The 16,016-nt window shown below is 40.7% G+C and overlaps 1 protein-coding gene across 1 annotated transcript; it reads left to right on the top strand.

Moving 5' to 3' along the window:
- Window positions 1-2,415: 2,415 nt before the first annotated feature.
- On the top strand, window positions 2,416-11,770 carry wdr1 (WD repeat domain 1). Its single transcript, XM_076096340.1, has 15 exons — window positions 2,416-2,551; window positions 3,736-3,857; window positions 4,131-4,221; window positions 4,325-4,472; window positions 6,253-6,433; window positions 6,548-6,625; window positions 6,827-6,907; window positions 7,034-7,267; window positions 7,438-7,527; window positions 8,321-8,475; window positions 9,234-9,321; window positions 9,521-9,631; window positions 9,810-9,983; window positions 10,102-10,246; window positions 10,888-11,770. Exons 1-15 carry the CDS (start codon window positions 2,536-2,538, stop codon window positions 10,992-10,994), a joined length of 1,821 nt encoding a protein of 606 aa, XP_075952455.1. The 5' UTR covers window positions 2,416-2,535; the 3' UTR covers window positions 10,995-11,770.
- Window positions 11,771-16,016: the final 4,246 nt, after the last annotated feature.

Raw genomic sequence — 16,016 nt, 5'->3', positions numbered from 1 at the left:
GGAAACAGAACAGTTCTGCAGAGATGGTAGGGAGCAACATGAGAACATCATATCACATTGCAAGTCTGAAACATGCAGTCTATTATTTACTAAAACATAGAAAACAGAGCTCTGAAACAAGAGAGGGGTGATGATGAAAAATACCCCCACTGAAAATAATCTTCAAACACAAACTTGTTACATGCTTTTGTGCATTTTTATGCTGTTCTTTTAACTGCCTTTCTTTCTTTCTTTCTTTCTTTCTTTCTTTCTTTCTTTCTTTCTTTCTTTCCCCCCCACAAAGTTGTCTCTGAAAAATACGTACAAGATTTCCAATCTACCTGTCCTGTGCCTGTGCAAATGACAATAAATAAATAAATCTAATCTTACGTAGAAATGACTATTAGGTATATTAAGCAATACAGAGTCATCTCATCCTTTGGTTTCCATTTCTCCATTGTGGCTCTTAGTAGTGAAAAAACAAACAACAAAAATAACACACACACACACACACACACACACACACACACACACACACAATCTATATTATGATACATCTGACAAAATGCTTAGATCTGGGATAGTGTAAAAACACAGCAATGGTTGTCTGTATACTTCTGCTCTGCTCTTTTGAAAGCTCTTCATAAATGACGATGGCAAATTCAATTTGAAGATGGGATGGCATAGAAAGAAAATAGTCTATAGAAATATGGTGAAAAATAAATAATCAGAATCAGCTTTATTGGCCATGTACACGTACGCATACAAGGAATTTGACTCTGGTTTTTTGTTGCTCTGCACGTACACACACAGAATTTACAAATAAACAGGAAAAAAATTAAAATATTTAAAAAAGAAAAGAAAAATAAAGTGAGGTATTTTGAGAGGTGTACAAAATAGGAAACGGGAAAACCGTACAATATTATGCAATACATATGATGTTCACCTCACTTTGACTGATTCAGGGGGCCCAGTGCTATAGGGCCCCTGGAACACGCTCGGGATCAGAGCTATTTATTGTGTCAGAGCTGTTGTTGAGCTGAGCCTCTGTGTCCATCTTTATGTGAACAGCTGATGATGCACATTTTCACATTCATATATACAAAGCTTTCTATAAATTGCTTATAATATTATCTTCAACATTTTGTATTGTTGTAACATTATATTGGCTGCTGCCACATGGCCCCACCCTCTGAAATGGGTCCATCCTAAATAGGTCAGGGGATTCCCAATCCTATTCCAGGTAAGTGATGCTATCTGCTGACACGCGGGATGACATCAGGTTTTAAATTCCCCGCTGTGAAACTGTAGATCAGTGGGCTACAGTCTGACACATAAATAGTCTTCATTTACCTTGTTGGGCATTTCATTTGGGTATTCATGCTAACATAATTTTTTGGGGCAATGTGGGCCATCCGATAAATTGTGGAAGTTTTGCCCTGAGCCAGACCTCTCAGGCAAAGCCCTCCTCCTTATTTTGTTCCTAAATATATGTGTCTGGAAATAAAAGTTGAATATCTATCTATCTATCTATCTATCTATCTATCTATCTATCTATCTATCTATCTGTCTGTCTGTCTGTCTGTCTGTCTGTCTGTCTGTCTGTCTGTCTGTCTGTCTGTCTGTCTGTCTGTCTATCTATCTATCTATCTATCTATCTGTCTGTCTGTCTGTCTGTCTGTCTGTCTGTCTGTCTGTCTATCTATCTATCTATCTATCTATCTATCTATCTGTCTGTCTGTCTGTCTGTCTGTCTGTCTGTCTGTCTGTCTGTCTGTCTGTCTGTCTGTCTGTCTGTCTGTCTATCTATCTATCTATCTATCTATCTATCTATCTAACTACCTACCCACTTTCCTTACCTCCCTCCCTCCCTCCCTCCCTACCTACCTACCTACCTCCCTATCTACCATCTGTCTATTTATATATTTATATATGTGTATGTATATATAGATATATTTATTTATTTCTCAAAATAATGTTACTTGAATGTAATGTTAGCACATAAAAAAGCACAAACTGGGGTATGGCTGCAACTAACAACTACTTCCCTCATCGATGAATCTGTTGATTATTTTCTCTAATTTATAGATTCGTTGTTTTGTCTCTGAAATGCCGGACCATTGTAAAAATGTATATTATGTTTCCCAAAGCTCAAGATGACATCCTCAAATGTTTTGGTTTGACATAATCGATTATCAAAATACTTGCCAATTCATTCAATAGTTGACCACTAATCAATTAATATATGTATTGTTTCAGCCCTAAACTGGGGTTAACCTATCCAATTTGATTGGTGGAGCAAGTAATGCCATAATTGCCTTGAGGCCTGAAAGACCGTATTTAGGGATAAAAGAACCCTGGTGACGTCGCGCATGGCTAGTGGCTGACAGCCGCAGCGTAGTATCTGAGTTTACTATATATGGGCAAAGACAGGCAGAAGAGCGCTGCGCCCACTTCCGTGTTTGTGTGATCAGGTAGTGCACAGCCGGGGGAAGCTTCACTTTGTGTCATTCATTTGTGAAGAGTAACGTAAAAACAAGTGACCAGCAAGACAGAATGTCGCATGAACTGAGTAAGTCTGTTTATTTTTTTAATGGCAACGGCAGAGAGAAACACGCGATGAAACTCTTTATTTTTGGGCGACATTCTTTAGCAGAGCGAGCTAGTCGGCTAGCTAGCCTCGCCCATAGCTGACACCTTAATTTAGCTCAAGAAAAAACCCGGTTCTTTTCACATTTAATATTCATCCGTGACGGACAAGTGTTGTGGAAGATGCATCCGGGCCCGACGTGCAGCTCATTTACTGCCCGTTGATTTAAGTTAGCGTTAGCTAGTGGAGCTAACGTCAGTCAGGAAATAGTTGCGCTCACATCGCATTGTTGTGACATGTCCAGACAGACGGAGGCTGTGCTGACAGTCAGGGACTTCTACTGGGGAAGTAAGAGCACAGACGCGGTTAGTGGCTGCTGAATAAGCGTAAAGTAAAGAGGTTATTTATTGTTGAGCTAGCACGATACGAAAAATGATTTTAGAGCCAATGCGGAAGCACCAAAAATGCACAAACCTTCTTACAGCTTTCTTGTTTAATGACAGATTTAATGTACTTCAATTACTGTCTTTATGGTTGACAGAAGCGGAGGCGTTTTGTTGGTGGATTACATGAATGTATATACAACGTCACTAAAATACTTGATGAGATGGTGTGCTTTTTTTTGTAAGTGAAGAACCCAGAAAATATCATTACATAACCATAAAGCAAATCAACCATCCAGTTATTATAATCTTGGAAACCCCTCGCATCCATATGGTAATACTGCAAAAAAGATCAGGAAGTGCATTTATATCCATTTTTTATTTTTGGTATATGCGCTTAAACGATACCCTCTTTGTCTTTCTGCCATCTTTTTATGTACTTTGGTTGAAAAATGTACTTCTAATCGACAGATCCGTGAAGTCAGCCGCCATGTTCAACACATCAAGTCCTTAGAATGATTGATGAAGAACTAAGTGATGCTGATTAACTCTGCATACTCGTATCTGCAAAGATATTAATCAAGGCAGTGCGAGATATCAGGCTCTATCAACTCAAGTAGCCCTAGATGTACAATGTAACATCGTCCATATGCCTAAAATACCTCGTAGAATAGTTCAGTTGAATACTTTTTAAAAATTGTTTTAAGTTTTATTAACCTTAATGCTTTACATTATTTGTCTTCTTCTTCTTCTTCTTCTTCTTCTTCTTCTTCTTCTTTTTAGAACATGTATTCGCCAGTCTCCCACAGATGGAGAGGGGAGTTGCAAAAGTGATTGGCGGCGATCCCAAAGGCAACAACTTCCTGTACACCAATGGGAAGTGTGTCGTCATCAGGAACATTGAAGTAATGTTTATCTTCATAAAAGACGTATTCAACAAGTGTTGCATGCCTGCTTATGTATTTTATACCAATCTGGCTCTTGTTTTTTTTTTTTTTGGCTGTTTACTCACAAATGACAGTAAATTGCTTTGATTGTACTAAATTGAAAGTTTACACCGACTTCAAAAGCATTATCATAAGCAACAGTGGCCAAAACTCTGAAAATAAGGTCCAAGTTAAAAAAAAACATACATCAGTTGCAGACCTGCTTATGTCTCCCATTTCCTGTCTTCACAGAATCCGGCTATAGCAGACATTTACACCGAACATGCCCATACAGTTACTGTTGCCAAGTATGCCCCCAGTGGATTCTACATTGCATCCGGAGGTAAACAACCCACTTATGAAAACATGTCGGCGTGTGTGTGTGTGTGTGGTAACCAGAGTACATGTACATTCTTTTAACAAAATTGCTTTTATATCCTTTTTAGATGCATCAGGAAAGATCCGTATCTGGGACACCACCCAGAAAGAGCACATCCTCAAGTACGAGTACACCCCTCTTTCAGGCAAAGTCAAGGACATTGCGTGGACCGAGGACAGCAAGAGGATGGCTGTTGTTGGGGACGGGCGAGAGAAGTGAGTCTGGGGGGGGGGGGTTTTCATGCGTCATTAAACTCAGACCAGGTCTCCTGAGAGGCTACTCCAGCAATTACACTAATGCATGGCCACTGCACACAAGTCCATTGTTTGCTTTAGATTTTTTTTTTTTATGTTGAAAATACCAAGGTGGTGTTCTGCTGGAATTATCGTACAATTAATATTGATTGTCTTGCTTGATGTCATGGTTTTGTGTACAATATGAAGCAGTGTGTGAATGCTATTAACTGTACATTGCTATTAAGCAAGGAAGACACCTTAAACCAGGGGTGTCAAACTCATTTTCACCCCGGGCCACATCCGCATCATGGTTTCCCTCAAAGGGCCGCTTGTAACTGTAAAACAGTATAAATGTAACTACTCCCTAACATATTGTTAAGTAACTGTCTCTGCATTTGATTATTGTTTATTCAAGTGTACAAATATTGTACATGCAGTTATATAAATGTAAAATTATATTTAAGCACATTTCTGTTATTATAACATAAATCCTTTTAATTTAGGGTTAAGAAACCCACATTACTCTGTCAAAGATCAGACTTTTAAGGAAAATAACAAAGACAAATATCATCAAACACAAGTTATTACATTAACTCTGTTCAAAGCTATTTTTGTCACCTCTGCATCAAAAATATCCTTCGTCGTCCCGCAGCTACATCCAAGAGCTCCTCACTGAGTGTCAAGTCTGCCTTCACGCCTCTTGTAAACACTGATAGATGCGCTGTGTCTGTGTTGTCTGTGCTTTCGTCACCAGCTAATGAAAAAGACAAGTACCTGCTCGTCTCTTCGGCTAGCTGTGGTGTCAGATCGCCTGCTAGTTCATGGACTCGGTCTGCGATGGTGTTTCTTCACAAACTGACATTTTTAAAAGTCTGTATCCGGTCGGGGCACACCTGCTCACATACACTGGCCTGTAGCTTTTGTAAATATATTCTGCTGCGATTGTAGTCTACCTTTTAATTCTTGGACAATTTTGATGTTTTTCTTGGAGGCTAAATTTAGCATACTTGGCTCCGTGTTAGGTGTCAAAATGCTGACGTAAGTTCTACTCCTTCAGCACCGACACTGCCTCATAACACGGAATACAGACCGCTTTTTTCTCCTTGAAGCACAATCATGTATTCTCTTTCATTACATTTTCTTCCCTCTGCATACATTTTTCTCTTCTTGGACATTTTGGGTTTATTTGTCGATCTTTTTCAACTCAATTACTTGTTGGAAAACCGCTTTACGGGCTGTTGCCTCTCCTGTCCAGCTGTTGTGATAGTTTTAATGTCGGTACACAGACAACATGAGTGAATAATAGTGGTGTAACGGATCCCCCCCTCACGGTTCGGCACACATGTGAACCACGGCTTAATGACACAGTTTACCTTCACCATCACAGTGTGAAATAAAATTTAACTGACTGAGTTAAACGCCGATATGGAAAAACTGCTGTCTAGCGGCAGGATGCCGTCATTTCGCTGGTCACAAAGTCGCCATGCATTGTGGGAGATGTAGTTTATGTGCACTGTAAAGCAGCATAGACCTTAAACCCTCCCAACACATCTCCTGACTTGCCAAACGTGTGGGGCAACTGGCCATCAATACAATTATTTAAAAAAGTAAATCAAATAGTGTTTTATTCCGACTGTCAGCATGGAGCAATATTCTGCGTAATCTCTGTTTTCATTTCATCCTGGGAAATTTGTGGACTTTTTTTATTCCTCCCTCAAATACCTGGAACAATTTCATGCATGTTGTTTTCTTTCGGTAGGTTTGGAGCCGTGTTCCTGTGGGACACCGGCTCCTCAGTTGGGGACCTTTCCGGCCACTCCAAATTGATCAACAGCGTAGACGTAAAGCAGACGCGCCCGTACCGCATTGCCACGGCCAGTGATGACACCTGTGGGTCTTTCTACCAGGGGCCTCCCTTCAAGTTCCAGTTCACATTGCGTGTGAGTTGCAGAGATTAACGCTTGCTTCCTGGACTGCATATTATTGTAAACAAGCGTTCCTTAATAATCATTTTCCTCTCTTCTTCCCCTCTGTGTCCCCGGTGACTGCTAAAGGGCCACAGCCAGTTCGTCAACTGTGTTCGTTACTCTCCAGATGGAAACCGGTTTGTTACAGCTGGTGCTGACGGCCAGGTGAGTACTGCATTACCAGGTGTGGTCATGTGACCATAAAAACATTTTTCAAGTAAGATTACTTTTGCCAAAATAATCGAAGAAATTATCACGATGATATTTACTGAAATAATACAAATATTATCTAAGGACGACTCGACCTAAGTAGCCGGTTTGTATAGAAAAATGAATGTTCTACGTCTAATGAGTATTATTCCACAGATGTTCCTCTACGATGGGAAGGATGGTACGCTTGTTTCCGCACTGGGTGGAGAGAAGGCCCACAAAGGAGGAATCTATGCTGTAAGTAGCTTCTTTTTTTTAAGGTAAAGATTTATGCTACATTCAGTATTGGTTAGCTGAATGGGTTTTAGTTTTTCAGGAGAGCTGTCTTAAATAATATCACGACCTTCTCTTTCAATCCTCCAGGTCAGCTGGAGCCCTGACAGCTCCCAACTGATCTCTGCCTCAGGGGACAAGACCGTGAAACTCTGGGACGTTGGTGCAGGCACGGCCGTCACCACCTTCAACCTGGGCACCGACGTGACCGACCAGCAGCTGGGCTGCCTGTGGCAGAACGACCACCTCCTCACGATCTCCCTGTCAGGATACATCAACTACCTGGACAAGAGCAACCCTGACCGGCCCATACGCACGATCAAGGTCAGGCTCTCTTCCTGGATATTATCAGTAGAGGTTCTTTATACCGAGAAAAGCTTTTTATAAAGTTAATATTAGCTTTCCTAAGTGGGGAAAACAGTTGAATAATGTTATCTTACATTAACTATTCTTATGTGCCCTTATCTGAAAACGTGCACTTGCTCATCCAACAGGGTCACACCAAATCCATCCAGTGTCTGACTGTTCACAAAAAGGACGGGCGACCCTACATCTACTCGGGGAGTCACGATGGACACATCAATATCCTTTCACTGATAAACTAGGTCACCCATAAGACAACAAAGTGTCCTTTTTATACTGTACGTAGATCATTTAGAGATGCTCTGGTAAATGTAGATGCATATGTTAATTGTTTTTAATCTCAAATATTTTGACATATTACATGTCAAATATAATATTATAGTGTGTAGCTAACTACAGATATTTGCCTGTTCAAGAGGTTTATTTATCACTAAAATTCTAGACATATTTTTAGCAGAATGGCATTGCTGATAGAAGACTTTGTTGCCACTTCAGAATCAGAAACGTCTTTAGTGGCCATGTATGCATTTACGTAAAAGGAATTTGACTCTGGTTTTTCCGTTGATCTCAACATGCATACACAGGAATAGACGATAAAACAAGGACAGCAAAGTAGAATAGTAGCATAAACATTTAACTACTCTGTACACGCATAAATATATATCCAAAAGTATATCTCTCAACATAAAACACAAAAACAATGAAATGGAGATAATGGTGCAAGGATGCTTGAATAAATATGGAAAGATTGTATTGCACACGGATTTGTTTCCGACACTGTATGACTGATTAAGTGTTCATCAGAGTGACGGCCAGCGGAAAGAAGCTGTTCTGGTGTCTGGTTGTTTTGGCGTACAGTGCTCTGTAGCGCCTACCAGAGGGGAGGAGTTGGAACTGGTTGTGTCCAGGGTGTGATGGGTCTGCAGTGATGTTTCCTGGATGGAGGGCAGGCTGACTTGTATGCATGTCACAACTGGTCAATTTTTTTTTTTTTCCTTAACAAAAGCCTCACATTACTGGGATGCAGAAACTGGGGAGAACGACTGCTTCTCGGGGAAGGGCCACACCAACCAGGTGAGCAAGATGGTGACCGACCAAGCCAACGAGCTGGTGACGTGCAGCATGGATGATACGCTGCGCTACACCAACCTCAGCAAGACGGAGTACAGGTAGGGGTCATTATGTGGTGCTGTGCAGATAACTATGAGATGAACTCAGTGGGGATTGTGACGGTGTTAATGGAAGTCAGTCTGGGCAGGCCAGTCGTCTGGAAGAAAACTAACTTCTGAATTCAGTTTGTTATGACTGTTGGTAATGGGTGGCTGTGCCAGTATCTGCTCATCTGTCACATAGATAATTAGGAATGGTGTTACTTGAGAACTTGCAATTCTGTCATTCACAATGTTGTGATCTGCATCAAGTAAATATTTTAGTATAATGTGGGTGGAAAATGGCAATTAAAAAATAATGTGAGTCCATTATAGTTCACCCAAAAAACCTGAAGTGCTATTTATCAATCAAGATTGTTTTGGTGTGAGTTTGAGGTATCGGCCGTAGAGAAGTCTGCCTCCTCTCCATTATACTGGGACTTTGTGGCACTCGGCTTGCGGTGCTCTAGGCGCCCAAAAATACGTTTTGAAAAACAACAGCAACTTCTCTTACCAGATTTCATGACCTGGTTACCTCAAGATGATCAACAGCCCTTGTTGTGAGCAGTATAATGTAGGAACCACTGAGGTGGCCAACGTTACAGCTCAGTCAAGGAGGACGATTCTAATGTTTACATCTTGAGCACGATCCTCGTTGTAATATCTGTCTTGTTTTCTTGTACCTAAAACTCACGATTTGCTTTCAGAATTGCATAATTTGTCCACCTCTGTTACAATGCTTAGTGATCTTATAAATAATCCCAACTGGTGGTTTTCAGTGCCTCTGATGTGGTGAAGATGGATTTCCAGCCTAAAAGTGTGTCCGTAGCATCAGGAGGGCTGTCACTGGCTGTGTGCATTGGGCAGGTAATGCCTTTACTTTGTCATCGTTGCCTACATTTGTTATGCGCTTAATGTTTCCTCTGTGGACACATTTTCTCACTTCCAGGGTTTTACATGACCCCCCCCCCCCCACCTGATATTTTAACCCTCTACAACGTTTCTGTGTCGGCAAACTTCGTCTTATTTCGATGACCTCACTCGTCATCTCTCACTTTTTTTCCAGGTCGTCTTGCTGAAGGATAAGAAGAAAGTGTTCACATTGGACAATCTCGACTATGAAGCAGAGGTTGGAGCTATCCATCCCGGGGGCACCATTGCTGCGGTGGGGGGTGCAGTAAGTGGAACTCCTAGAACACGGATCACCTCGAGCTCTGGCTCGGAAAATGCTTTTTAAGTTTAGGGGGATAATGGCATCTCTTGGTCTTTAGTAATGCTCCATTTCAAGGAACCATCACAGGAAACTGCACACTCTCCGTCACACCCTGGAGATTAATTCCCTTTGTTCTCCGTAGGATGGGGTGATCCGTCTGTACTCCATTCAGGGCCACACGCTGAAGGACGAGGGTCAAACTGTCAAGACTGGAGGGGCGGTCACAGACATGGCCTACTCCAACGACGGAGCCTATCTGGCTGTCATCGATGATAAGAAAGTTGCCACAGCTTTTACTGTGGCTGACAGCTACTCGGTAAACAGCCATCTGTCCTACATACTTCATACATTTTTTTGTTGATTACTCAATATCCAGTCCCTCTAGCAGTTTTGTAAAAGTTATAGTAATATTTTTTTATTTTGTTTTCCACCAGGTCAAAAATGAGTTTTATGGACACCACGCCAAGCCAGTGACTTTGGCCTGGTCACCTGACAATGAGCACTTTGCGACTGGAGGGATGGACATGAATGTGTACATTTGGACAGTTGCTGATCCAGACAAGAGGATTAAGCTCTCAGGTAGGCCATACAAAGTGCACATGTGCACTCACTCATGCCTGGCTTGAACACAGGTATACACCGATGTACTGTATAAATCTGCTCTGCAACAATATCAAAACATGCATAAACAAAGGCAACGGGACATTTTTAGCTGAGCTGAATTATGCACTTGGAGCATGTAGCTGCACTTCAAGTTCAAATAAATGGATTTTGGTCCTGGTTGATTTGGAGACACCTGTTTCTGTTGTTTCCACATAACGGCAAGACGCAGTAAAGTATGTTACCTTCCTGTGGTGTTGGGGGCGTGTGGTCTGTCGCCTGCTCACTGTGGCTCCTCCTTCTTGTTTCATTACTCTGTGCAATATTAAAAAGTGGACCGCTGTTAACAAATGTGCAAGATGACTGCGTTACTTGTGACTGTTTCACAATAAAAAAGAATAAGAAATACATTTAATGGCTTTTGCATAAAAATACCACGCATAAATAGTATCAGAAACGGGTTTTGTATTATTAAATACCTTTAAAGATTACAACTTTAGGTCGTAGCTCAGTATGTATTGTTGTCAAATTGAACTTGGCTACAAATGTTTGTATTTTAATTGAACACATGCCTTAGGACGTCTTTGTAACAATGCAGTTCTGTTCTTTGATGTCTGCAGATACTCACCGGTTGCACCACGTCAGTGGCCTGGCCTGGGTAGATGAGCACACTCTAGTCACCACCTCCCACGATGCCACCATTAAGCAGTGGACTGTTGCATACTGAGCTGCAAGCAGACAAACATCTCCAGGGACAAGGACTACTGTAGAATTCCATCTTTCCTTTTACTGTATTTTCACTATACAGTGTTCTATGCTGTCTGTAAACATCTGAATTGTAAATGGTTATGTCTGGGGAAAGCTCCTATAAAAATGATCCAAGACACGTCTCTTTGATGTGAATAACCTCAACTTAACACGGAGACAATTTGTTGAAATATACGATGTAACCATGAGTGCTTTTACATCTCTGAGCTGTGTGGACCCACAATGATATTTGTAAGCTCAACATTCCATATGTAACAGCTTTCACTCAGTTTGAACTGAAATCCTTGTCTCAATGCATCTTAACTTAACGGATGAACAAAAAACTCTTTTGTTTGAAAGAAATGAAACCTTTCGGTTGCATTCCTGAAATGAAACCTTTCGGTTGCATTCCTGAAATGAGAAGTAACTGAGCAGCAGCTGCCTGACACTTGTTATTTTCAAGGTGTAAGGGGATGGGTGTTTTTCTTTTGCTTTGTCTAAGGTTTTATACTTTGTATGTATCACAACTCTTCCTGTTGAACTGTGGAGCAATAATAGGAACTGAAAGAACAAAGTAGGTATACAACCAAGATGCTGCCAGTTCAGTTGAAGGTCCAGTGTTGTTGCTGTGCTTTTCTTTGGGCCCACTATGCTTGTCTGCACTCGTTTTGTTTCTTTCTCATGTCTTTATGCATTGGCTTCCAAGGTGGCGGTGATTAATTAATAATAAAAGATTTATATGCATTTTCCCTTTCATCCGGATGTACACTCTTTCTACTTGTCGAAACACGATTTTGTGATATTCAGACACACCGTGGCTGTTCAGAGCTGGCATTAATGAGTCTTGGGGTGATCCTGGACAGCTCTTAGTACAGGTGTGAATGCACCCAAGACCCATGAGATCCGATCTCTCGGACCACATTAGGAGGTGGTCTAGGCTGCGTGTACGTGTCCTGGGGCTGCATTGCCTATTCAACTGATGTGTTTGTTACTCTAGCGACGTGATCCACAACATGTGTAGCGGAGGGTTGCTTTATGAAGGTAATAAAATGCCAGCAACATCTTTATTACTCCTGTGAACAGCAGTTCAAAAGCGTGGCACTTTTTAGTTTCCCAATAAAAGCCCTTGATACTCGGCGGTAGAGCGGCTCGTCCTTTAATCAGAGGATCGGCCGTTTGATTTCAACGGAATTGCGTTGCGACCGGATCACCCGAGGTCTCCGCAGGGCTCTGAACATACCAGTATGGGTCCTCTGGGTGCGTGAGAGGGGCAGTCAACAAAGCTTCCAAGATCCCTGACTCACTACTGTCGGCCATTATGTTATAAAATAGTGTCCTGTCATCCAGGTAGCCATATAATCTTTTTAATTATTGTAAACTGTCCAGATTATTGAAATGTATTTTGCCTCTTATCTTTATTTGACTTTGAACTGATATTCATGTCATGTCATATAGTTTACAGTATAAAAGGGCCACGCTGTGTGGTTATATAAGCATCCCAGCAGATTATTAATGGGTGAATCAATGTTATGAACTAAGGTTGATTCGCAGTTGAATTCGGTTTTGATTTTGCAAAGTGAGTCAAAATTGATACCGTTGTTTCGATGTTTCGATGTGGTACTCTTGAACACGGGTGGATTACAGTTGTGCGTTAACATTCAATAGAGCAGCGTAAGGATGACCTATTGTTGAAGGCCAACCCTGGAAGTTAGTATCACACTGGTTCCCTTGACAAGAAGCTGATGAGGTTTTTTTATTGAGCCTGTTTATGCAGTTAATATTTTCTCAATTTTGGATCAGTTATCAGAGTTCCATCAAGAAAACAATTATCTTCCATTCATTGATTGAGCTTTGACCCTATGTGTGCATGGACACATGGTTTACTATATGGGGTTGTTGCCAGTAAAGGCCAGGTTTCAGATGTTTGATTCATCAGCTCAAGTTCCGTCATTGGTGATCAGATGGAGAAGCTAAAGTTGAATTTAATGAATGAATAACCCTAACCCTGGGTACAGAGATGAATGGCTGAGATGAGTAATAAAGACACTCCCAGTTTTTTTAGAAACCTCCATACTGATTTGACTATGTATACAGGTGTAGAAGGGGGGACTACGACCATATAGGGTCGTTAGCCAATCAGGTGAGAGCCACAAACTAATAAGTCAGTTTGTGGGGTTTGATTTTACATCGTATAGGGTTTTAAAGCTTTGTTTCTGGTACTGCGGCTAGAGGTGGCCTTCGGTCATGGGTGCTGGTGATATGGTTTATTGTAGCATGTTTTAATAGTGTGGTGTTCGCTTGGGAGTAGTTATATCTATAATAAAAAAAGATAAGTTAATCTTTAACTTCGTCATGACTTGAATGAGAGAACGGTCTGTGACTTTACAACAGTTATAAATAGCTTGCTCCAATGTCGAGAGGGCTTCCCCCTTGCATCAAATAAATGTGTATCTGACATTGTTATACGGTCTTCTAACACCTTGGCAGTTACTTGAGATACTTTAGTTAGCTGTATCTCTCTCGCCAGTGTGTGCATGCTTTCCTTGTCTCTGTCTCCCTTTGTGTGTTTGTTGCCTTTGTCCTCTGTGTGAATGATGTGCTTGAGTTTTTCTTAATGTTTGTTTGTCTTTCCTCTTTCCAGGTCTCCATTGTGGAGAGGAGTCTGTGTGGCTCAGGTCTTATCTGTTTGCAGATATCCATATTCCTCATATGTATTTCAAATTTGTACACAGGACATCTATTGTATCTGTCTGTCCGTCCTGGGAGACTGATCCATCCTCTGCTACGCTTCCTGAGGTTTCTTCCATTTTCCCACTTGTATTTTGGGAGTAGAGTGTGATATGGAGGGCTACTCTTTTGATATAATCTTCCAGAATTAAACATTTGCTCCGTTTAACTTAAAATAATGCATAATATGCATTTTAAAGGCTACATATTTAGGGGACTACCTGTCTATGTTCACTGATTACTGTTAATTATTCCATCATTATTAATGTTTAACAAGTGACCATAGAAAAACTGAGAAATCATAAAACAAATATATACAATATAAATATTTAAACATGCAAGTTTAATGATTTCACTGGTTATCTCAACAATGTATGAGTTTCAACATTTGAAAGTTATACAATATAAAGTATTAGTATAGTATAACAAAGTTGTGTGTCCACCAAATCGGTATTTTTGCCCGTTGAAAACGTAAAAAAAAACAGCCGAGAGGCTCAGCGTTTTTTCAGCTGAGAGCTTTCGTTGTGTCTGGTTGTGAAGAAACGGATAAAGGTTAGCTATTTCTCCCCCTCCGACCACCACTGTTTAGTGGGTCAAACAATAAACCGCTGATTGGCTGACTGCACAGCATATACGCTTCAATCCAGCTATTAGAGGAAGATAATTTGCCTGAAACACAGCTATCATTTGTGTTGGAATGGAATAGCTTGGCTGGGTTTGTCAGAGCAACCTGTAAGGAAATCTCAAAAGGTACGAGGAACATGCTCACATGTAGATGGTGAATGTAAATGGATTGTAAGTAGCATTTAGGGCTTTTGTTAAATGCAACCATTATGAGATATGACAGGGTTTCTAAAGTCTAATATTTCTCAGGTTATAAAAGAGCATGTTCACATGACAACAGTGACGCATGACATTGCAAACTTAAACTTATTAATTAACTTCACCGAGCAAAAGGTTGCCTCCTTTAGCAGCACTCTACACTGTGGCTCCAGCCAGTTGGTTCATGTCCAGCCAGAGTAAATTAAGTTAGCCAGCTAGCTCTCATGTGATAATGGTGTTTTTTTAATTATGTGCCTGCAGTTACTTTTGTTGTGGGATTCACAAGAATATCCTGATTTTGGACGGCGAAGGTCTTGAGAGTGGTTGGTGAGTTATTTTTCTCCAATTGCTTTTTTATGGAATAAATGATCCTGCTATTAACTACATATTTGTGATCTTTTAATTGTTTTAATAAGTGGTTTGTACAGACTAAGCCACTGACATTCTAGGAAAGTCAATGTTTAACACAGCTGCTGACACCAGTTTCAAGCAGAAAAAAAATGGTCTTTGAGATAAAACAAATCTAGCATATGCGCTTTAGAAAGAACTTTGCAATGTTGACAGAATCAATAGTGTGACTCTAACTGACGACTTATTCAGGACACATGATGCAAGGACAGTAACACATAACATTGACCGTGTTGTATAACATGACAGTAGCCTATGCATATGCAGTGCCGCACAGTATTCAGTAGTCTGTAGCTGTGCACAATTGAACAGAGAGGTATAAGATACAGTAGATGTAAATGAAAGAATGTAATCTGGATTGGGCAGATTTGGGGGAATGTGCTGTGGATAAATAGAGCATACAGGATCATATGTTGCGTAAACTTTTTACAAAAATGTATAGGTGAAATTGAAATATAAATATAAGACAAAAACAAGATCTCAACTACTTTCAATGGTTCGGCACACTCTGCCCATGGGTTCTTTCCACCGAAAGGTCAATCTACACTCTGGGAAAGTTAATACTTCTGTTACCAAGACTTCTGGGGAGTAAAAAGAGAAAACATGTCCCAAAGGGGGTGTTTGCTTACAAGCCTGAGTTTCATTATTTGCCCATATTTATTTCCCATGGCGGTTACTGTCCCTAAACTTTTTCAGTTGCTCGATCCTCGAGCCCTGTGCTGCGGAAATGTGGCTCACATGTTTGTAATAAGGATAGCTGCCAGGCAGTAGATTCAACTATATAATTCACGTGAAGCCAAGGGAGAATAAAGCGGCCATTGATCAGAGGAGAGTTTTTTTTTTTTTGGAGTGGATACCGATCTCTACAATAGCTCCATCAGTAGCAGAAACTTTTTCTTTTTCAATTTTTTTTAAATTGTGGTGGAGGAATGCTGCAGAACAATGGAGCATGGATATGCTGGAAGAGCACTCTCTTTTGTACTCATGGTTATTATGGTAGGAGAAACTTCTTATGGTATCTTTACATTAGGATTCCAATCTTTCC

Source organism: Anarhichas minor, unplaced genomic scaffold (assembly GCF_050575085.1).
Source record: "Anarhichas minor isolate MPS153535 unplaced genomic scaffold, ASM5057508v1 ptg000021l, whole genome shotgun sequence".
NCBI classification, from domain to species: Eukaryota; Metazoa; Chordata; class Actinopteri; order Perciformes; family Anarhichadidae; genus Anarhichas; species Anarhichas minor.
This window is presented reverse-complemented; position numbering and strand designations above follow the sequence as displayed.

Excerpts from the sequence above, each read along its gene's own strand:
- wdr1 (XM_076096340.1), top strand. Across the intron at positions 7,268-7,437 it reads GGCCCATACGCACGATCAAG|GGTCACACCAAATCCATCCA; the intron begins GTCAGGCTCTCT and ends CTCATCCAACAG. Across the intron at positions 9,632-9,809 it reads TTGCTGCGGTGGGGGGTGCA|GATGGGGTGATCCGTCTGTA; the intron begins GTAAGTGGAACT and ends TGTTCTCCGTAG.